The 23091-nt window shown below is 43.5% G+C and overlaps 1 protein-coding gene across 1 annotated transcript; it reads left to right on the top strand.

Annotated features, from left to right (window-relative positions):
- Positions 1-411: 411 nt before the first annotated feature.
- CXCR4 (C-X-C motif chemokine receptor 4) lies at positions 412-5819 on the top strand. Its single transcript, XM_033164067.1, has 2 exons — positions 412-601; positions 4121-5819. Exons 1-2 carry the CDS (start codon positions 584-586, stop codon positions 5192-5194), a joined length of 1092 nt encoding a protein of 363 aa, XP_033019958.1. The 5' UTR covers positions 412-583; the 3' UTR covers positions 5195-5819.
- The last annotated feature ends 17272 nt before the right edge of the window (positions 5820-23091 follow it).

Here is a 23091-nt window from a genome sequence, read left to right as displayed (position 1 = left end):
CCTTAAAAAGAACATGATCTTCCAAGGCTGGCTTTCTCTTCTCGTCGCTAACCATGTTTCTCTGGGGTCTGATTTGGGTTGCTTCCCTCTTTTAGTATACGGTGGAATCCTTGGCGATACAGAAGACACGAACTCAGTCCTCAGCCTTGGATTTTGGAAAACGAAGCCTTCTTAAGCGGAGCAGTGGACTCAGTGGGCAAACGTTAAGTGAAAGGATTTACATCCCTTGCAAATCCATTAGGGACTTCCCTTCCCCCAGGCGTGTAGTCCGCGGCGACGACCCCATGCAAGAAAGGCTCGGCGGTGTCGCTCGGCGCATGCTCAGGAACCACGCGGGGTACCTCCTTTGCACGCTCCGCCGATCGCTTGGTTGCTCGCCCTCCCACTCTTAACCGCGATCCCCACCCTACCCCTCCCTTACAGACGTGGGAGGAGGCGCCTGCTGCCTTGCGGGCTGGCTCCGAGGGGAGGGCGCCTTTATAAGGAGCGCGGGTGGCGCCGGCGGGAGAACTTTAGTTTGTTTGTGTTTGGTTCGGCAGCTGCAAGTGGCGAGGCGAGGCTGTGCCGAGAGAGCACGGGAGCCATGGATCGGAGCGCGGGTGTAAGTGTGGCGCGACGACGGAGGGGTGGAATGACTGACTGACTGAATGAATGAGAAAGTGTTCGGACTGGAGGGCTGCGGAGATGCCGCTTCCCAGTGGCGTGCGTTGCCTAACTGAGCGGGATTTCGCGGAAAATGAGGGAGAGCCCAAGCACAGCCATGCGGCTGTTTCGGTGGTAATAATAATAGTAATCGTGTTGGACATGGATGACGCCTCCGCTTCTTCAAGAGGCGGAGAGATGGGAGCGCGCTCATTCCTCTTTGCAAGCAAATGTGCTTTTGAGCCAAGGCTCCTCGCTCGCTCGCTCCTAGGGACTCTTACAATAAAGCAGATTCTCTCCCTTCGGCAGTAGATCAGGACTGCACCTTGCAATAATAGCCGGCGCTATAGCCTTGCAAGAGACTGTAGAAAAGTCGCCCCCGGACTTTGCCCTCTTTTTAAGGCTGGGTTGTCGAGTCGGCCGTGGAGCACATGCTCGTGCACCCTTCCGTGCGTCCTTTTTTCCAGTTTCCCTTAGGGAGAAATGCTATGGAAGGAACGCGACTTGCTTGCACGTAAATGTGCTTGAGTTGGGGTTGGCGGTTTGAGATCTTCCCCACAAAGCAATACAGTAATAGAAAGTAGAATCGTAGATGGACCTCTGGCGGGGTGCGCGCGCGTGGTTTGCAGCCCGAGGAACCTGTTGCAGGGGAGGAGGACATGAATCACTTAACTAAAACGGCAGCTTGCCCTTATAAAAAAAGTTTAATGTTTACATACTGCCCCCAAAAAACCCAAACTTTTTTTTTGCGTGTCTTCTGTCTCTGTTATGCTTGAGATCCAGTTACGGGAGAAAGCAGCTCACCACCCTTTGCTTGTTTATAGCTGCATCCTATTGAATTCCCAAGGATTATTCTGAGGCGAAACTTTGGCGGTGGCTCTCCGTCTTCCCTGCGCGCGGTTAGAAACGCGGTGACTTCGCTTTGGCTGCACAAAGCGAGGAAAAGTTAGAAGGTGGATCGAGCGCATTTGAGCACTCTTGAAGCCGCCTTGCCTTTCCAGTCGTAAGCTTGCATTGATACAAAAACAGAGGAATGGTGCAGAACTCGCTGAAGACAGTGGGAACCGATATTTAGAAATGGGCTATCTATGTCTACTCAGAAGTGAGCCCTGCTGAATTCAGTGGAGTTCACTCCTAGATTAGAGGGTTTAGGACTGCAGCCTTTCGTCATTATGAGCAGTAACGATTTCTTAAGTTTACCTGTTCCAAGTTAAACACGCAGCGGGATCTGTATGATGGATCCGTTTAAGACTGGGGAGGTGGGGCCAAAGGGTGGGGGAGGTTAGCTAGAGGAATATTGTGATTTGTGTAGGTTTGTTTGGAGGGTATATCGCATCGGGTGGTCAATGGCTGTATAGAATCAAATTGTAGAGTTGGAAGGGACCCCAAGGGTCATCTAGTCCAAATCCCCTGCAATGCAGAAATCTCAACTAAAGCATCCATGACAGAATAATACCAACTTTCGTTGTTAGCTAAATGGGTAACAGATTTGGTTCGAAAGATTACTTAACATTCAGCAAAGGATTTCTAAACCTCAACAAAAATTCCTGATTAAGTTTTTGAGCCCTTGCATGTTTGGAGATGTTCAAGATCTAAAGGGTCCTACTTCATTTGCAGTTTGAACATCTGTGTTCTCCTGCTTGGGGAAGAGATTTCTCTGTTGGAAAGCAATGTTTGATACAGGATGGCCTCCTTTTTAAAAGTTGTTAAAAATAAATAAATATGTGGCCCAAATAAAAATAGATCTGTTTTGAATTGGCCTACACGGTTTCTTGAGTTCTGTTGAAGTGTGAGAGCAAAGATTGTGCAAGAGATGCAGAGGGTGGAGGGAATTTCAAAGTCTTGGGTAGCAGCAGCTGTGCCCAGGTAGCCACTCCCTCCCTTGGCTGTTATTCGCTGTCTGAGTGTTCAAACGGCTGGTGGTTTCCTGAGATGCCCTTCTCATGTCACAAGCTTGTGCAAGAGATTGGGGGGGGGGGAATCTCAATGCCCGAGGGGGCAGGGGCTGTACCTAGGTGGCCACACCCTCCCCTTGCTTTTCTTTCCCTGTCTGCTGGGCTGGTGGTTTCCTAAGATGCCCTTTCTCATGCTACTTCTCTTTTTTTTTCTTCTTCTGTTGGCGGGCATAATTGAAAAATGTCCTTTCCCTCCTACTGACAAAACAGTCCTATGCAACAGCCACAGGGGAACAGCAATCACATGAGGACTTAGGCTTTTCCATTTTGCCCAACATACTCATTTCTTCTCTGCCCCCTTCTCTCTCTCTCTCTCTCTCTCTCTCTGTGTGTGTGTGTGTGTGTGTGTTTTGCTCAACATCTAACCCAGTGAGTTTCCATTAAGTCACAGGTTTCCCCACTTCATTGTAACTTGTTAGTAGGCCCTAATAAAGGTCTTTTGAGTTGGCCCCATGGATGTTCTTGGATTTTCCTCTTACTGGACCAGTAATACATTATCCCTTTCCTGGGCTCCTCCAGGTCATATTATGTGTATAGCACAGTGCTCTGCATGGCTAATGAAAACTTGGTATAAATACTTTATGAACCTGAAGCACATTTTCTGACCAGCATTTTATTCCATAGAGGAAATATTGAAGGCAGTCTGGATGTTTGCTGTCATATCCCAAGTTGAAGCTCCAGTGGGTGGCTTTTGTAAATCCATTATAATGCCTACTTATGTTTTAAAATTAGTTTCTTCTTGTCATTAAGATAAAAAGGGAACTAATGTTCATTTTTCTACTGTACATCTGGGAATCACTTCAGGCATGATGACTTTACTTCATAGATAGCACTTCCATCTAGAAAAAACCCTGCAGACCACATCTGATCCCCATTGTGTTTTATTTTGTTCATAGCCTTCACAGATTCAATGGAAAGCAGTGATTGACTGTATTGCAAGTATATCACATGTGCTCTGATCTAACTTGCCTGTAACAGTTGTCACCTGTTGCACTATTTGCAAGATTTTATCTAGTGATCCATGAAGGAAATTCCTTGCATTTGAAGAACAGAGGGCTCCGCTAGTTTCCATTTCTTGTCTTTAAAGATTCGTGTTTTCTTTCTAGTTTTTGGTTAGGTCACTGACGGTTCTTGGAAACTAAAATATGTTGTCTATGTGTTAAGAAAAATTGAAAGTTTACAAAAAGGAACTAGGCCGTTATTGTTTTTAGTTGCAAAATTAGGAGCTTTAAAGGCAGAATGACAGAACCCTTGGGTACACTACAGTAGCAAGGCATAAACAATTAAAAGAGAACTTTCCTTGTCTATTGCAACTAATAAAAGTGTAATAAATGTTCTCAAAAGAACTGCTTCCATCACTCTCATTTCCCTAAAAGTCAGAGAAGAAAAGACTGACAGTGTTAAGGTCACCTCAAGGTACTCTTGAGGATTTGAATCCTGGTTGTCAAATCTAAGGAGCTATCTACTATACAACATTGACGCTTTCTCTAACTACTGTTTTTGTTCTTGTAATTCTTCTACAGCTGTCTTCTGCATACTATGTTGACTTTTCTGACAATGGTACCGATGAGACCGGCTCTGGTGACGATGGCAACTACCAAGAAGCATGTTTCGGACAGGAGAATGCTGATTTCAACAGGATCTTCTTGCCCACAATCTTCTCCATCATTTTCTTGACGGGAATCATTGGCAATGGCTTGGTTATTGTTGTCATGGGCTATCAGAAGAAGCTGAAGAGCATGACTGACAAGTATCGAGTACATCTCTCAGTGGCTGATCTCCTGTTTGTGATCACTTTGCCCTTCTGGTCTGTGGATGCCGTGATTGGTTGGTACTTCGGCAACTTCTTGTGCAAAGTAGTCCATTGCATTTACACGGTCAACCTCTATAGCAGTGTCCTGATCTTGGCCTTCATAAGCTTAGATCGGTACTTGGCAATTGTGCATGCAACCAACAGCCAGAGACCCAGGAAGTTGTTGGCGGAAAGGATCGTCTACATTGGTGTCTGGCTACCAGCTCTGCTTCTAACTGTGCCTGATATCATCTTTGCTAGCACACGTAAGGTCACTGATGAGCCGGATGTAAAATATGTATGCCAGCGATTTTACCCTCACGAAACCTGGACAGTTTCCTTCAGGTTTCAGCATATTTTAGTAGGCCTCGTCCTGCCTGGTCTTATAATCCTGACTTGCTACTGCATTATTATTTCCAAGTTGTCACAGTCAAAAGGCCAACAGAAGCGCAAAGCTTTGAAGACCACAGTCATCCTCATTGTTGCCTTCTTTGCCTGCTGGCTACCGTACTACATTGGCATCAGCATAGACATCTTTGTCTCCCTTGGAGTCATCCAGAACGGCTGTTACTTTGAGGAGGTTGTGCACAAATGGATCGCCATTACTGAAGCCCTGGCATATTTCCATTGTTGCCTGAATCCCATCCTTTATGCTTTCCTGGGTGCCAAATTCAAGACATCTGCCCAAAATGCTTTGACCTCTGTTAGCAGAGGCTCAAGCCTTAAGATTCTCTCCAAAGGCAAGCGAGGGGGACATTCTTCTGTTTCGACAGAGTCGGAGTCTTCGAGTTTCCATTCCAGCTAACAATATATTTTATTTTCTCTCAATGTTTGTAAAATTGGGACTCACTCTCTATATATATTTGTTCTATGTGATTTTGGAGGTTGAACTCCTTCAAGATAATGTACAAGTTTATTCCCAGACGGAATGTTGTATTTGCTTTTAGTTTTCTGTGGGATTTAATAGACTTATTTATAAAATAAAAAACTGTACATCTTGGTGAGTGTGTGTGTCTAGGAGGCAGGGCCTGAATATGTGGCTAGGAGATACAAGTTTTACTGCTTGTCTGTCTAGTTGTGCAGATGTTGAATAATGGTTGTGTTTGAGTTTTTTGTATATAAAAGAAGTATTTTCAGTGTACTGGTTGAAAGAAGGCATAATCTTTTATACGTATATTTAGGCCTCTGGCCCAGATTGCATAAGCTGTTTTGGTTTACACTAGTTTAATTGCATTGCAGAAAGTGGGTGCAATCCACATCCTACAGAAGGCAAATATCAAAATGCATAAAATTAAATGCAGCTGGATTGCACCCAGTGACACTTACAACCAAAGTATCTTCTTGTCAAGTGCTCTTTTGATAGCAAATTGGTTTGCAAATCTTTTGCCATTGTAAAGTTGTAAATAAAAGTTTGTGATAAAAGAAAACTACTTGGGATTGTGTTTTCATTTTGGAGCTTATTTATTTTCTTTTGTCTTGCTTGAAATTTCAGTTAGTAATTGTTTTTTCTGTCCTTGAAAATTTTTGTTGAATATTTTAAATTCTAGACAACCTGGTGCCCTCCAGAAGTTAAACTACAGGTCCAGTCATCCCTGACCATACTTTATGGGGCCGATAGAAGTTGTATTCTATTAACATCTGGAGAGTTGGTTCTGAAGATAGGGGGATACCTGTGATGCCATATTATATGCCCATTCCTTAATATTGAGTAAAACAGTCCAAACTTTGTTTTTCTGACATTTTGCATGTCTACACAAGCCACTCTGTCCTATGCTATGAAATAGCCCCTAGTCTTTGAAATCAACTCTTGTTCTTCCTTCTCAAGGTTAGATTCTGTTTTGTGGTCTTGAGTTTGGGGGTCATTGACACCAAACCCAACTTCTCTGTGTGTGTTTTTTCTCCTAGGATGCTGGTGATTTGTGTATTGTTTACACAGCCTTGCAGCAGCAGTAGTAAAAAAAACTACTTTCCCCTTGCCCTGTTTGCTCTCTCCCATCCATTGCCTCTTTCTGTTTATGTTGGGGGGTGGTAAATGTAGTTCTTCAGATGCAGTTGGACTGCCAACTTCCATTACTCTCAGCCAGCAAGGCCAATGGTTGGGAGTTGTAGACCAACAAAGTTGGGAGAGGTACAGGCTCGAGAGAATACAATAATTTCCTTTTTCCAGAGCCAAGAATGGTATTCTGGCACAATTTCAAAGTTACTGAATTATTTTCTCACCCTTGAAAGGTATTGCAAAAGTCAAGAGGAATTGAGTGCTCCCATAATTTGGGGACAGCGAGTAGGTGACTAATATCACCTCTTACATTAAGGCTAGAATTTTAATTTTAATTTTTTAACCATATCCTGTATATGTAAACTTGTCTCTGCCTCCATTAAATCAATTTGAAACTAAATGGAGAAGAAACTTGTCTGTATTTGTAATAGGCCTACACTCAGGAAGCGGGACGGGGACACCCTTTAAGCCCCCCTGGCCTATACACTGGCCTATACACTGAGACGTTAACGGCTTTGGGTGAACTTGCATTCTTCACTGAGCACTTTTGCAGGTGTCGTTTCTCAGAGCACAAATGAAACTGGCAAGTAGGGCTTTTTTGACAGGAAACTGCAGATAATATGATTGTACAAGATGTGGATGCAGGCACATGTTTCTCCCTCATAATTCTAAAACACAGACTTGTTCAGTGAAGCGAGACTTGCTTGTAGTTTCCAGAAAAAGGGATTTAGTAGCTAACTTAAGGAATTCGCTGAACAAAGGTTTGGGGATGTGGTTCACTTTAAGTGACTATAGGAAGGGACTAAGCAAATAAGCAGGAATGGGAAAACTGTGGCTCTCCACATAAGGAATTATGGGAGTTTGTGAGTCCCAACAGCTGAAGACCCCCAAGTTCCCCATCTTTCACAGGATGAATGTTAGCTGTGATCACTGCAGAGAGTGTATACCTCTGAATGCCAGTTCCTGTGGACAAAGAAGGGAGACCCTGGTGCCTTCATGCCCTGCTTATGAACTTTCTGGAACTACTGTTGAAAGCAGCATGCTAGACTGGATATTATTTTGATCCATACCAGCAGTGCTTGCTTACTGACTTCCTTATTTTTTGCATTTATTCGCCATCCATATAACTTGGTTTTCTGGGCAGCTGACTAACCTTTTCAGAATTCCAAAAACAATGCAAAGTTTAAACAGTAAAAACTAGTAATAAATATTACAAAATTGTAACAAACAACAGCAACATAAGCACAGCAGCTAACTACAAAATCGTAACAAGGGGAACAATTTGGTGGAAAAACCTAGAGTCATAAGATAACTATACAACATTGCAATTAAAAGGACCCGGGGAACGAAAAGGCTTTTACCTGGTACCTAAAATCATAAATTAAACACGCTGCTTCAATGAGGATACGTGACTGACAAGACATGGGGTCAAAGCAAGAGGCAGCATGATCATGAAAAGGGAGAGATGTTAATTTAGACAGCCTTTCACAGTAGGAGCACCCTTACATTTACTAAATGTATGCACCATATAACTGGCACAATGACACCATTTGACATGGTTGCAATGCTTTTTACAGGAAATCTCAGCCTTCATGCGCAACCTGAAGAGTTGAGAGAGACACCCACGCGCACATAGTTTCTTCCTGAGATGAGAAACTTGGAATGTGCTGAGATTTCTTTAGAAGAAATTGACATACAAGATGGGGGGGGGGAATATGGCTGGGAGAGTTATCAAACGTGGTGTGGGTCTGTGCACATATGACATAACTCATGTACTTGGGGTGTTAAGGAAAATTGGAAGCTGTCTTGTACTGAGCCAAACCACTGGTCCATCTAGCTTAGTATTAGCTGTGCTGACTGGCACAACACCAATGTTTTAGACATGTCTATCCTAACACTACCTGGAGATGCCAAGGACCAAACCTTTGACCATCTGAACATAAAACTAATGCTCTACCTCTAAGCCTGAACCCTGTTCACAAGGGAAATTGGCCCACTGAAATTTGCTGAAAGTTTGGAAGCGTAATTTCTCCCAGCACAGCTGGCTGGGTGGCTCTGCACCCAAACAGAGTTTGCCTCTGGAAATGTAGTGTAATGGAATAGAGAAGTTTGCTGCATGCCTTCTGTTTGCACAGAGAGGAGAGAGATTAAACTTGCATGATGCTTGTGGCAAAGCAGACATGCCTTCAGTTGTGCCACCAGAAGCAACTGCACAGCCTGAGTATACCCTGGACAGTCAGGAATGGAGCTTAAAAAAGCAACTCTGGGACCTGACTGTTTAGTTTAACTCATGCACTGAAGAAGGATCTGCTCAGCAAAGCTCTCTATTCATCACAACGATGCATCAAAGTAAGACAATGTGAGTGAGCAAGCTTTCTCACACTGGCCTTGTGGTGTATGTTGTTCTCATTATCTGGAGCTTCACTATCTCTTCCCTTAGTCCATGGCTGGTGGGGAGCATTTTTCAAGAGTTGTATTATCTGAGCAACCTTTCTAGGGCAACATGTCAGTGTTGGGTGGAGCCAGAGGCGAAAGTGGGTGGAGCAATGGATGCCATCCTTCCCTTTGTGTAGTAAGCTAGTTGCTGCATACACACAGCCCTCTATTCTCCATCCAGGCAAGCAATAGACATAATCAGAGTTCAAAGACACGTTCCATCCAGGCAAGAGTGCTCGTAGAGAGAGTGAAGCAAGGCTGGTGAAGAGTGTAGCCTGGAAAGAATCACGTCGGTCCGATAAGAGAAGCTCGGAAGGCCACTTTTTGCCTCTGGAGCCAAGGGTCCCCATTCCGGCTTTACTTTTAAGAGACATTTTCCCCCAGGGAATACAATAGTGCATTGCTTTTTCCTCTGTGAAAGGAGTAGCTTGGCTCCCACCCGCAGCCTTCTTTTTAGAGCATCTCAGATCTTTGAAACAATTCAAATTTACTGAGAAAAATCTAAACACTATGCTGGCGCTGAAATGGTTTATTGTTTCCGCACTCATGTTTAAACCATTTTGCTGAAGCAAGGTTCCTTAGAAGGTCAGCACTCTGGTTGTATTTGCATAGAATCCAATGCAAGTCACTCAAATTAAATCACATGCACCGCTTCTAATAAACCAGATTGTAATATATTCCAAAAGCTGAGTGAACACAACACACTCATAGTTCCATTATATTAGAATAACAAAAGCAAGACTCTCATTTTCAGTCATTTATACTGGAGGGTGGTATGCATGGTTTGCTAGTGTGGCCTCTTTTAGCTACAGTACTGCATTTTCTCATGCTTGCAAAGTATGCATTTTTAGCAATATATGCTCAAACACTAAAAAAATAACCAAGAGCAGGGAGAGTGGTGTTTTCGCACATGTACGTAAATGGACAAAAGATCTCCCTAAGAATGCATGCATACATGAGCAATCAACTTGCAAATTAGAAAAGACAGGCAAGTGCAGGATGTGTACAGACCGCAAAGTATGAGAGAGGGTCACTCCAGCACCCAGTACACTGTAATGATTAGTTTTGTGACACACACACACCCATGCCAAGGAGATAAGTATAAAACCTTTAGAAGACACCTGAAGGCAGCCCTATATAGGAAAAAAATTCAATGTTTAATGTTTTATTAAGTTTTTATATATCTTGGAAGCCACCCAGTGTGGCTGGGGCAACGCAGTCAGATGGGTGGGGTATAAGTATTTATTATTACCACTACTACTATTATTAAATAGGATGTCCCTATTTTCATCAGAGAAATGTTGGAGGGTGTGCTGTAGCAGGATATAAAGGGTTAATCCAGCCCAGCCCTAATCAAGGGGTCTCACAGTTTAATACACCTCCAAGTACCTTGTGGTTTGGCTGACATTGGAAGGAATGAGGAAATCACAGTGTGAAAATCACAAATGTGAAAATCAAACAAATAATGTAGTGGTCTAACAAAGCATGTCTTTTCTAGAGTAAATTGAACACCACAAGGATGTGTGTGAATGTAATTTCACATGAAGAACAAAACTGCTGTGTTTTGTTGCTGCTGCTGCTGCTGTTGTTGAATCTTTACCTTCTGTTATTTAAAATGCAAGCCTGATGTTTCCTCCTTCAATTCTGACCTCATCTTTCTCTCCCATCTGATGTCATGTAATCCTCAATTAAATTCCCTGAGGAATTACCGGTAATAGCAATAACAAAACAAACTCCCAAAAGAAAATATAGTCTGAAGTGTTCCTATTGAAGATAAAACAACAGTACCAGATAATTAATTGGTTCAATATTGCAACCAATCTAGAAATAAGATACCTGCCCACCTCCAGGTCTTCTTGTTGAGATGCTATCGGCTCATTTTAATTCCACCCCTAACAATGGATTCTGTGTGGTTTGTCTAATTTAAATAGAGCAAACAGCTAGCAAATGCTCACAAGACTCCAGTATTAACTTCGGCCACTCCTTTACACTTTGCAGTCAGCCAGCCTTTATATTTCACATGAAACTAATGCAAGAGACTGTATAACAGAAGAAAAACAACAACAGACCTTTACTAGCAAGAGAACCTATGAAAAGGAAACCTCAGGAAGAGTTTGCATGCCGGTGATTTAAACCTCCGGAGGCCAGATCCAAAAGTCCTTGAAGACCAGCTTGCTATTTGTTAGAACACAAAAAGCGCATTGATCCACCCGGATGATTTATGGAAGTAAGGTATTCAGGATTAGCGACATTTGTAATCAGTGGGAATTTTATGGAGCCGAGACTTTCTTTCAGTAAAGAAAAACAAAACTTGTCAACAGTCAGGCAACTGCATTCTACACTAACTGAAGCTTCTCCTGTCAGACTGGGAATATCCCCTCATTCACCCAAGTTTAGGAAATTCATTATTCTTCAGCAGAGTTTCTTTTCTTTCAGCAAAGTAAGCAGCGCACATATATGTCAAACAAAGCTTTAAATAATAAAGAAAACAGTAACATAGTAACATACTATCTGAGGGAAACTAAAAAACAACAACACCATGAAGCAAGAAGCAAGAATGACAGTAGGCCTCTCTGACTGACCATCCAAAGGGAGAGGCCAATTCCAGAGCACAACACAAAGGCCCCACCCACCACATGCCAGGCATTCTGCTAATCAAACTAGGCCCCAGTGTTTTCCTTACATTCTGCACTAATTGAAGCTTCTAAACCATTTTCAAAGGCAGCCCCATTCTGAACCCTTGGCCTACCTGGTGGCAAGTCAGTATGTCAAGTCCAAAGTTCAAGGTCAATCCATGTGTCCAAAGGTCAGGAAACAGAGTCCAGGATCAATCCAAGTAAGCCAAGTCTAGTCAGGATATAGTCCAGAGTCAAACCCAAAGCAGAGTCCAAAAGAGGTCCAGGAGCATCCAAGCCAAGGTCCATCAACATGGGCAGTTGAGCAGAAACAGCACCTCAGCTCTGCTTTCCTTTTAGATTTCCTTTTATGCATGCTGGTTGCAGCACCTGGGCTTGATGAGCCATGTGACCCTCACTTGTTCTGAGCCCACTCCAGCTGAGGAATTACCTCCTCCCACAGCTTGCGGGCCCCACCTGGCCAGCTAGGGATTGGGCTATGGGCCCTTACCTGCCTCAGGCTCCCTAGAGCAGGCATAGGCAAGCTCCGGCCCTCCAGATGTTTGGGACTACAATTCCCATCATCCCTGACCACTGGGCCTGTTAGCTAGGGATGCTGGGAATTATAGTCCCAAACATCTGGAGGGCTGGAGTTTGCCTATGCCTGCCCTGGAGCGTTCCTTCCTCTGTTACCTACGCCTCAGAGCCCACTGTGTTTGTGAGAACAGAGGCTCCTCTGGCTCTGGTGATGGGTCCTGCTCTGGTTCCTGTGCACTGACCCCCATCCCTTCGCCATCCTCCGTCACCCTGTGAGTACCTTCCTTCCCATTTGCCTCAGTATGTTGCAGTCCCAGCTACACTCCTCACTGGGAGCCTGGGACCAATCCTTCTTGAACTGAGACATTGTTTATCTCCATGGCTATCCCCTCCTTCCAGATAAGTCATGATAGGCAAGGATACAAGGCAAAAGTAGTTGCACAAACGCAGTCAAGTACATGGTCCATGTCCTCAGGCTCACACTAACAGTATATAGGGAAGCCTGCTAGACTCTTACAAACACAATTTACATGCACACACACCCATGCAAATATTCTACTGTATGGTTGGATATCAGGGATGCAGAAGAGGTAAAACCTGTGCTCTAGTCTTCCATGATTAGAGAAAAAATTCACTGAATGTCTATCCAGCACTAATGTATATGCTATGTACTTATTTAGGAGGATTTTGGCTAACCCATTCTCCAAGGAGTTCAGGGTTGCACACATGGTTATCACCTCCTCGTTTTTATTCTACTCTGGGTTAAACTAAGAGAGAGTATCTGAGCAAAAGACTCCCATTGTGCTTCATAGTTCAAAACAGATTTGAACCTGGGTCTCCCTGCTGCAACTCTTGACACTCTAACCACTACACAACACTGCTGGTGTGCAAGGTATGTGTTTTAATGGTGTAAACACAGAGATAGGCAAATACTACTGTCTCTCAGGGGCCAAAAATCCTAACATCAACATATGTCACAAAATACATGATTTGTCCTGCACAAAAGAATAATCATTCTGCAGGAGAAATAGCATATATGATGAAGCCATTAAATAATTACATCTGTATTATCTGTATTGTACTTCAATGGTAGTGCTGGTGTTTGTTAATTAAATGAATGAGCCCTTCGCATTCATTCAAAAGCAGCATTTTAAAAAAATGTTTGGGAAAGGAAGTACCATAAGGATGAAAGGAAGGATTTCCTCAAACCAGATGTACAGTACTGCTGTAGCAACACAACAATGGTACATTCTCTCACAGAACCAAGACTTAAAACTTAGGAAACGTTTGAGCTTAAGTCTCTTAAAGGATGCCACTCCTTCACTTATGCATTCAATGGGCGTTTGGCACCAAAACAGAAATGCAGCTGTAAGGTACTTGTTGACGGAAAAGTCAATCTCCTTTGAAATAACACCCATCATTATGTGACTTAGCTGTGCTTCTTCTTGTTCTTGCATAATGAATTTTCTAGATTAATGTCAGCTCTGTTGGAAACTATATCCAATGCACATGCATAGGAACTCAAGATTTACCGGTATAAACAGGGCCAGCTCTTCCATTAGGAGTCTGGGGTGGTTGCCTCAGGCAGCAGATTCTGGGTGGCATTGAAGTGCAGCCAACAGTTCATTATTTCATTCATTATTGTTGTATTTTTACTGCTAGAGGAGGAAAGAGTGTTTGTGGTATTTTCTGCTCCAGGGGCTAAAACAACTTGGTTGACCTTGGGTACTATAAACGTTGATTTGGCTGGGGTGTGTGTTGGGGGAGGGGGTCCATTTACTGTTCCACCTCAGGCAGCAAAATGTATTGGGCCAGACCTGTGCAGAAACATCAGCAATGCCAAATGCCAGTGAGTAAGTCAGGCATGCTTCAGTGTTGTCGGTGGGAACAGCACTGGCGGGGGAAATAGGGACATTTCAGGATCAAATCAGAAGCTGGGATGGCTTTTGTAATTCCCGTACTGGTCCTGGAAAATCTGGACACTTGGACCTAGGAGAGACTAGCTAGCTCTCCTAAAGAGTTTTGATTGCAGCTCAAAACCAAACCAAATGCATCCATTCTCCCTGGCTAGCATTCTTCCCCACATGCTGCTGTTTCCTTTTAAACTCAATTTTCAAACAGGATTACACACAACAATGTGTAAGAAAGAGCCAAGTAAAGGTACAACAAAAAATATTCCACCTCTCGTGGTGTGATGCTTTCACAGTGTGCACAGCTATATTTGCCTAAAAACAGCTAAATGTGTCGTGTGAAAGGCTTCTATGATGTGATACCACTTTTGTTGCTGTTCTGATTTTTATTTTCATCCCTCCTGGGAGCAAACGTTATCCAGGCTTGTTTCATTTGGAAACTGTTATCTAGTGCTCCATAAACCAGTCAGATCTTCCCATGATTACGCTGATTGGTCTAAGTGAGAGAGGAGTTCTTCTGATGAAGGCCTTTATCTCTGTGTCAGTTCCATCAGTGACATCACTGAAGACAAAGAGCTGCCCCTTTGCTTCTGTTCCTATTTACTCCCTGACTGACTTTACCAGAGAAGGAGAAACAGCATGGTGCAATGACTGAAATCGTCCTGCTGCCAGGAACTCAGTTGGTTAAGCGAGCCATCCTACTTCAGCCGTACCTGCAATGTTGGCAAAGAAATTATGACCTGCCTTAAGAGATCACTGCTATTGCTTAAAATGACAAATGGGAAGTGCTTTGAATATAAGAGTAGGAATATAGGGATCTATTTATAAAGAGTTGGGCTCTTCGCTCATGTAGCTTAGTACTGCTGACACTGACTAGCAGCAGCAATCCAGAATTTCAGGCAGCCCTGCCTGGAGATGCCAGGGATTGAACCTAGGGCTTTCTGCATGCAGAGGAGGAGCCTATTTACTCAAGAGAAATTCTCACTGAGATCATTTGGACTTACTCCCCGATTAGTAAGTGTGCTTAGTGTTGCGTCGTTGGTGCAGCGCCTATACGATTTCAGCCATGTGTGTAGTCAGCTCTGGGTAGTGATTCAGCATGCTAGCAAAGATATGCTAGGAGACAAGTTAACAAGAACAATCTCCTTTATTAAAATATTAACTTGGCTAACTCGAGGGAAAGGCGGGCTCCTTTTATACTCTCAGGAATAAGAGTTGGGGGACAGGATACATTCTGATTGGGCGGCACCCAATCGGAGTAAGGATCCAAATTGTGCTAATAAGTTAACCAATAGCAACTGTCACCGCATCCGTTTGAATCACCCTGGAGCGGGAAAGGCAGTTACAGAACTGGCAGTGAAACATCATCTGTGCATATTAAACCAATACATAACACTTAGGATTGCAGCCTAGGATCTTAACATTGCTAATAATAATAATACAAATTCGTAATTTGTATCCATTGTGCCTCTAAGGTTGTTTCTTGAATTCCTTCAATATATAGAATGCATTTTTTAAAATCACAATACAGCGTAAGACTAAAACAGGCAACAGCAAAAACGAAATACCGGTACATTGCAGTGAGATGGGATCACTGGTCTTATTTTTAAACAGTGGGCGCCTATGACGTGTGCAGCACACCCACAAAGAGAAAGAACATGCTCACAAGCCGTTCCGCCTCTGCTGTTCACTGACTTTTCCCTGCCTTTGAAGCTGGTTCCCACGGTTGTCTTTGCCCATCTTCTTCCATGCTGTTCTATACACTGGGATTCCTTTTCCCTCTCCTAGAGCACCAAAGATCACTTCAGTCATTTCCCTATTGAAAAGACACTCCTTCTGGCAAGCATGTCACCATTAATCCACTACAGAAAGAAGTCTTGTTGCGACCAGTAACACCAAGCCAAATTGTGCCCCACTATTAATTACTCTGGTCTGGTATGATTCCTGTATTAAAGGCACTGGATACGGTGCCATGGAAACTACAAGCAGAATTTTGCTTATATTTGTTTCGACACTAGGTGAACGCACCGTTTCGGAATATACTATTTAAATGGTACGCACTCTGGGGACACAACTGCTTTTGCTATGCTAGGTAATGGTCTGACCAATAAAGCTTTGCATATCTAAGAAAAGAGTAGGGCAGGGATATTGTTATGACGGAGAGATTTCCAGTGAAACCACAAAGAGGTTCCAAAATAAGTGATTTTTACTAGAAACTTTTCATTTTACAACATACAGGAGAAGAAGTATAATCAGGGGAACCACACACCACAAATTTCATTTTGCAAAAGAACATTTTGAAACATGTCGAATGTGCACAACACCTAAGTACAAAAGCCACCTGAACAGAAGGTCACTGTTCAAAACATAGTGAACATCAAAAGCAGCATTTCCAAATTTCTGGGTGGCTGTTGCAAGTTAAACACGTAAAATCCTTAAAAAGCAACTTGTGAAGCGGGACCTAACACTACACTATTTAAATTGCCCCAAGGTAAATTTGGGTTGTCGTTAAGGCTCATTTTTAACATGTTTAGCATGAATTACCAAATTATTACAAGCTGGTTCTTGGTTCCCAGATTCTTATTCAGCACAGACCAACCAAAAGTCAATAACTACATCTAAAAATAATTCCCGCATCGCTCAAAAATGCTGGGTCATCTTGAAGGAAGCAGTCTTCTTGTCAAGAAGTGAGTGGGTTGGCCGAAAGCTTTATTTATTCATTTGCTTTTTGTTTATTACATTTATATCCCACCTTTCTTCCAGGGATCCAAGATGGGGTACATAGTTCTCCTCCTCCCCATTTTATCCTCCCAACAAACTTCTGAGGTAGGCTAGGCTGTGAGACAGTGACTGGCTCAAGGTCACCCAGTGAGCTTCATGGTTGAGTGGGGATTTGACTCTTGGTCTCTCAGGTCCTAGTGCAACGTTCTTCTAACTGTTACACCATACTGGCTCTCTTGTGGTGTAAAGGTAAAGGTAAAGGGACCCTTGACTGTTAGGTCCGGTCATGCACGACTCTGGGGTTGCGGCGCTCATCTCGCTCTGTAGGCCGAGGGAGCCGGTGTTTGTCCGCAGACAGCTTCCAGGTCATGTGGCCAGCATGACTAAGCCGCTTCTGGCGAACCAGAGCAGCGCACGGAAACGCCGTTTATCTTCCCGCTGGAGTGCTACCTATTTATCTACTTGCACTTTGACGTGCTTTCGAACTGCTAGGTTGGCAGGAGCTCTTGTGGTGTATCAGTGTATAAATGTCACTACCTTATCTTGGCGACTCATGCAGCTTTCTATAGGATATGAAACTGGGAACTAGAACCAATTTCAGCCTTGTGCCTGGCTCTGTTCCTGTGCTTTATCAGCAGTTCACACACACAAATTTAGCACAGGAAGCTAAATTTCCCTGGAAATTTTCTCTAAATTTCCATATTAAATTAATTAATATGAGATGATTCCTCTGCTAAATTTGTGTGTATGAGTCTGCTGTAAAAAGCACAAGAGTTGCACTAAAAACAAGTAGTAATCCAAAAAGCAGAGTCTGCTGCTTTACAACCAGGTTGTAGCCCATGGTTGTTTTGTCTTAGCAAATATCACTTCTGCTAGGGCAAGCTGGGCAGCACCATTTTTTGCCAAATTCCCCCCCCCCTGCAAAAATCAGACACCCCAACTTCTGTCAGTGTTTTCCCTTAAACCAGGCTTCCTCAACCTCGGCCCTCCAGATGTTGTTTGCCTACAACTCCCATGATCCCTAGCTAGCAGGACCAGTGGTCAGGGAAGATGGGAACTGTAGTCTCAAAACAGCTGGAGGGCCGAAGGTTGAGGAAGCCTGCCTTAAACCAAAGTTACCTTCGGAAGCAATCCATCATCTCTCATTTAACTTGTAAGAGTTTCCAGATTGGGGGAAACCAACACTTATTTGCCAGCTTCTTTTTTCATGTACTGATGAACACACACAATTCCGCACATACTCTTCTAAGGCTCTTTGTGCCCACCTCAATCAGGACATGTGCCCAAGGCAGCGAAAGGTATGTGATTGCTACCAGCATGCCCAGAAATGCCAAAGACAGCACTTTTTGCCATTCTTAAATAAAGCATTTTTAGGAGCAAAGCTCATTGGACGGTTGACGTTAACGAGCTCTACAACCACATTGACATTGTAAACCTGAATCAGCAAACCCTGAAAAAGGCATCTCAGCTGCTGCAAATGAAATTATCCACTAAAGAGTGGAGTTAATCTAACCAAAGGTCAGTCAGCTCGGGACATTAATAATGGGACCCTACCTTCATTCTGCCATTACATCTACAGCTGCCTAGGAGGTCATGTCATAGCTAATGCCTCCCAGTTGTATGAAGGCAACCACAAGTCCCTTTTAAATCAAATTAGTGCTGATTATTACATCACTAAATCATGGGCAAGACTCTCCAAGCACTCTCATTCGAAAGGCTAATTTCATTTGAACTGCGCTTCTATCGAAAGGTAATGGTTCTATTTTTCTTGGGGTATGGTTGCCAATAAATATTCAGAGATTCTATCCAGTGTGATGGCAGAGAAACTGCTAATCATTTATCACTTAAAATAGGTAGGTACGTTTCATCCAGTATTTGGTAGTGGCTGTTATGGGTAATGATGCATTTTATTTGCTACACAGTTATATATATGATTCCTTCCATATGTAAAGGAATTCTTTGGAAGCCGTGAGGATCATGCAGGAGCAAGGTGATAATGTTTGCCCAACAGAACCAGCTATGGATTTTCTGCAGGCTTCGTTATAATCCTTTTACAAATAGTGAGCTGGAGAAAAAACCTAGCTATAAGTAAAAGCTACATTCTGATTCTATGCAGGTTTACACTGAAGTAAAAAAAAAAAAGTACTTTCCCAGGTCTGCTAGCAAGAGGGGGTTAGGGTGGGGCAGGTTCCTTTTCACCAGCTGGAGGGGCATGTCTGCCCCAAAGACCCCATTACACCCACTGAAAGCTTCACAGGCATAGATTTACAGTCAACAGTGCTGGCAGTTCAACCCAAAATGTGGTGCTTAAGTTGAGTTGGGCAGAGGCAGTCTCGGATCCACTGGATGCACATCCCCTGAGAGTCCCCAGGATTGGGTCCCTTGCCATTTCCCTTCCCACATAGAAAACAAAAGTGGGTATGATTTAAAACAACAACAACAAGAAGAAACAACTATTGGGAGAAAAAGAGGGCTTTGGAGTTCAAATACCTCCTTGATCATGAACTCAGTTCTGCTTTGGATGGCATGAGCAAGCAAGACTTTGGAAGTGGTGACCATCCAGTTAAGATTATGCAGTTCTACAGAATTTACTGCCTATCCTAAGCTTCATTTCTGAGTTGCCTGTTTAGGGTCAAGACAACCACTGTAGCATTTTTAACAACTGTATTTGAACTTCCTCCAAGAAGTGGAGCACACACACATATGTAGATGAGCCTGAGAGACAGTAACTGCCCAAAACCACCTACTGAGTTTCATTACCAAGAAGGCATTTGCACTCAGGTTGAAGTACTCTTATCACCCTAATCCCATACACACATTTAGTCTGAATTGTAGCTAACCGTGGCATCACACCTCCTTCATGGATCACTGCCTTGTCGTGGCGAAGGGGCTTGAATAACTCAGGGAAGCTATGAGCTATGCCATGCAGGACCACCCAAGATGGACAGGTCATACCGGAGAGTTTAGACTAAATGTGATCCACCTGGAAAAGGAACTGGCAAGCCACTCCAGTATCCCTGCCAAGAAAACTCCATGGACAAAGACAACAGGCATAGACACAACCTTGATGGCAGAAAGTGAGGAGGAATTAAAGAAGCTTTTAATGAGGGTGAAAGAGGAGAGTGCAAAATATGGTCTGAAGCTCAACATCAAAAAAACTAAGACCATGGCCACTGTGAGAGATTTTACTTTCTTGGGCTCCATGATCACTGCAGATGGTGACAGCAGTCATGAAATTAAAAGACGCCTGCTTCTTGGGAGAAAGAGCCACCTGGGGGTTTCTGCTCGATCCCTCAGAGATCCTGGGACCCCTGCGCTCCCTTGCTCCCACCTGGTAGGCACCGTAGTTGCTCTCGGGGTCGCTGAGCGGCATGCGGTGCCCGAAGTCTCTGCGTTCCAAGTCCCAACGGCTGTCGGTGGGGCACATGTGCAGTAGCGCAATCCCACGGACACAGGGACTGGACGCAGAGACACTTGCACTTTATTATATGTGATAAGTATAGGTGTTTATGAAGAAAACACACAGATCAAGACTCCCGGAGGCTCATTCATTTTAAACTGAACAGATGTCTTCAATGAACAATCAGCAAGGGACAATCAAATGACAAGGGCTGAAAACATCTTCAGGAGTCAGTGCCCACCCATCTGAACATGAGATACAGGTGACCCTTAAGGAACCTGCAGAACAATAAGTGTGAATAAGGATGTCTTTCAGCCTTAAAACTTACGAAATATTTATTTAGGCTTCAAAGGTGTTAAATATAAAGCAAATAGTCATCAGTGTGAACATTTCAGCTAAATACTCGTGCAACAATGCATTCATTAAGGCTAATGCTTGAGTAATTAGTCTTCCAAACCTTGTCCACACAATCGGAATAGGAAGGGGTATTAGTAAGAAACAATACATTGATGCTGTCCAAAACTATACCATTTTCTAAATTGTATTTTCTCATCCTGGGTTGACTTAGGCCTTCCAAAAAATAATTTCATCACACAATTGATATGTACAGTTGCTCTTCATTTGTTAGAATTGATATATATATAGACATCTTTCTTCAAGGCTGGGTTTCAGTTGAGCACCTAGGTAGTGAATCAAAATGACACCTGGTTCACTGAAAGTCACTGTTGCTTCTTGTCCTGACAGGTAGTGAAATCCAGTATGTAATCCAAATTCCTGCAACCAAGGGATTTGTTTTGTTTTAAAATCCTGCTTGACCAGAGCGACAAAGAAGCAACGTGCTATATACCATGTGTGTGTAAAGCCTCTCTCAAAACGTTACTTAAGATATGGCGTCCTGCAAGAGCAGGAACATAGGCGTGCACGGCACATTTAATTAGGGTGTGCACCCAGGCATTGTTTATTTATTTAAACAAAGAAGGGAGGGGGGACAACAAGAGAAACAAATATAGACAAGGAAGAGGTAAAAAGCTAACAAAACAACTACATCAAAAATGGTCAAGAAGCCAAAACAGCAATTTTTTCTTGCAGATGAAAAGGCCCATGTCAAGCTGCCCAGAGACAGGGCAGATCCGGAGAGCCACGCGTGGGACAGTTCCCGTTTGTTTGTTTGTTTGTTTGCTTGCTTGCTTGCATGCATGCATGCCACAAAAGATTCCCTGACATAGAGGTAGAAGCAGTGCAGAAATGAACTACAACCGGAGCATTCTTGATTAAGGGATTGTTAGACTTGCCCCCACCCCACCCTGCAGCCTGGAAAGTTTTCCCACCCATGACACAAAATGCTTTTGTGCCAGGAAAACCTGTAAGAAAGCAGAGAAAGAGGCACAGACCAGTCACATGAGTGGCTGTCTATGGTGACACGCAGGCTGTGGTACCACAGAAAACCTGGCTTGCTTTGAATCAGCCTGAAAGCGCCTATTGCTTGAGAGAAAGGCCTTTCAGAGCAGCCTGCACGTTTGCAAACATCTTTTGATAATGGCTGGTGTGATTCTCACTTCCTAGTTATTCACTGGCTCCTGTAAATGGGACTCTTTCATGCTCTGTAGTTTAGCCTAAGGAAATCCTGAGAGAACAATGTGTGAATCAAAGGCTTGTAGTTTCCCAACTGGTCTCAAGACCTATCAATGTGGCTGGTGCCAACAGAAAAGCCCTACTTTTAAGGCACTGGTCACAATCCAGTGCAGAGTCGGGCAAACTTAAGCCTAATAAAATCAATAGTCTTTAAGTGTGCTTTATTCTCTGCTGGAGATCCCCTGGGTTTCCTTGCTTCTTCTTTTTTGTTTCTCTCTATCTCTTTAGGAACTGAAGGAGATGCAGCCCTGTACAACTTTGTGCTTTATTCTGTTTTGCTTCTGCTTTCAAAGGATTTCAGTTCCAGCATCCCTTCTGGATATGTACCCCCAAAAGAGATTCAATTATCTCGCCCAGAGCTTGATCAAAAGTTAATAGGAGTCAGTGGAAAGATTGTCCTTGGCTTGGATCAGACTTCTAAAACAGAGCTAGTTCAATAGCCTTCCAGTTTCCTTTAACCCCAACGCAGCTACCTGACGGATTTTGATTTGTGTTGGTTTCCTGAATACTGGGTCTTTTCAGAAGACACCCTTTGCCCTGCACACTGATCAGATCTGAAGTATCTGCCTAGGAAAACCCCAAACAGTGAGTTATTCAGGAAACCCCTGCTGTAAACTAGTCTACATCTGTTCTTCTGCACGGAGGCTTCTGAATGTGATTGCTCAACGTTTAAAATATTATTTAGCCAGCCACCAGGATTTCAGAATCAACACGTCTCCTGCTAGCCTGCTTTGGCCAATTATTTGTTCACAAATCAGGCTTTTCTGAGCAAATCTTTGTCTTTATCTAATAGCCAAGCTATTTGTCTGAATTTCTTAAAAATGACATCTGTATGTAATCTCCATGCTAACTTGGCACCACCACCACCTTTTGATGACAGAGTACACTGTTTCCCATTCCCCCTTCTACCGTCCGCAGCTGCAGCAGGACCCAGATGTCACCTCAGAAATGCGGGTCTCCCCCGGCAGCAATGCCTGGCTTGCTGTTGGCACCTTTAGGCTAACAGGGAGGTTGCCCGTGACAGAGCGAACGAACGAAGCAGTAGACTGAAGGCAAGCATTCTTGTTTTGATTTGAAATTCCTTTTCCAGTTACACAAGGAACACAACTAAACTTCACACTGAACAGACCCATGTTATAGTCAACCCTTTTGCTTCTTGCAGTTCCGTTACCTTTCTCATCGGCATCTAAGATCAGAAACCTTCTTATGGCTGGCAGTGCAGATCAGCTTTAGCTATGTAGCAGCAAATAGAATAAATTGTTTGTTACAGTTCAATCCAAAGTGTGAGAAATGGGGCGCAACCAGTCAGCTCTTCCATGCAGGTTGAGCAACGCCGACTTGCACTGTTCTATCCTAACACTCTGCATGTCAGCATGAGCATGTTTCCTAGAACGGCCTGATCCTTCAGAAGGAGAGGACAAACATCGGATAGCAGGACTAATAGTTGTTGCTGCC

Source organism: Lacerta agilis, chromosome 1, assembly GCF_009819535.1.
Source record: "Lacerta agilis isolate rLacAgi1 chromosome 1, rLacAgi1.pri, whole genome shotgun sequence".
NCBI classification, from domain to species: Eukaryota; Metazoa; Chordata; class Lepidosauria; order Squamata; family Lacertidae; genus Lacerta; species Lacerta agilis.
This window is presented reverse-complemented; position numbering and strand designations above follow the sequence as displayed.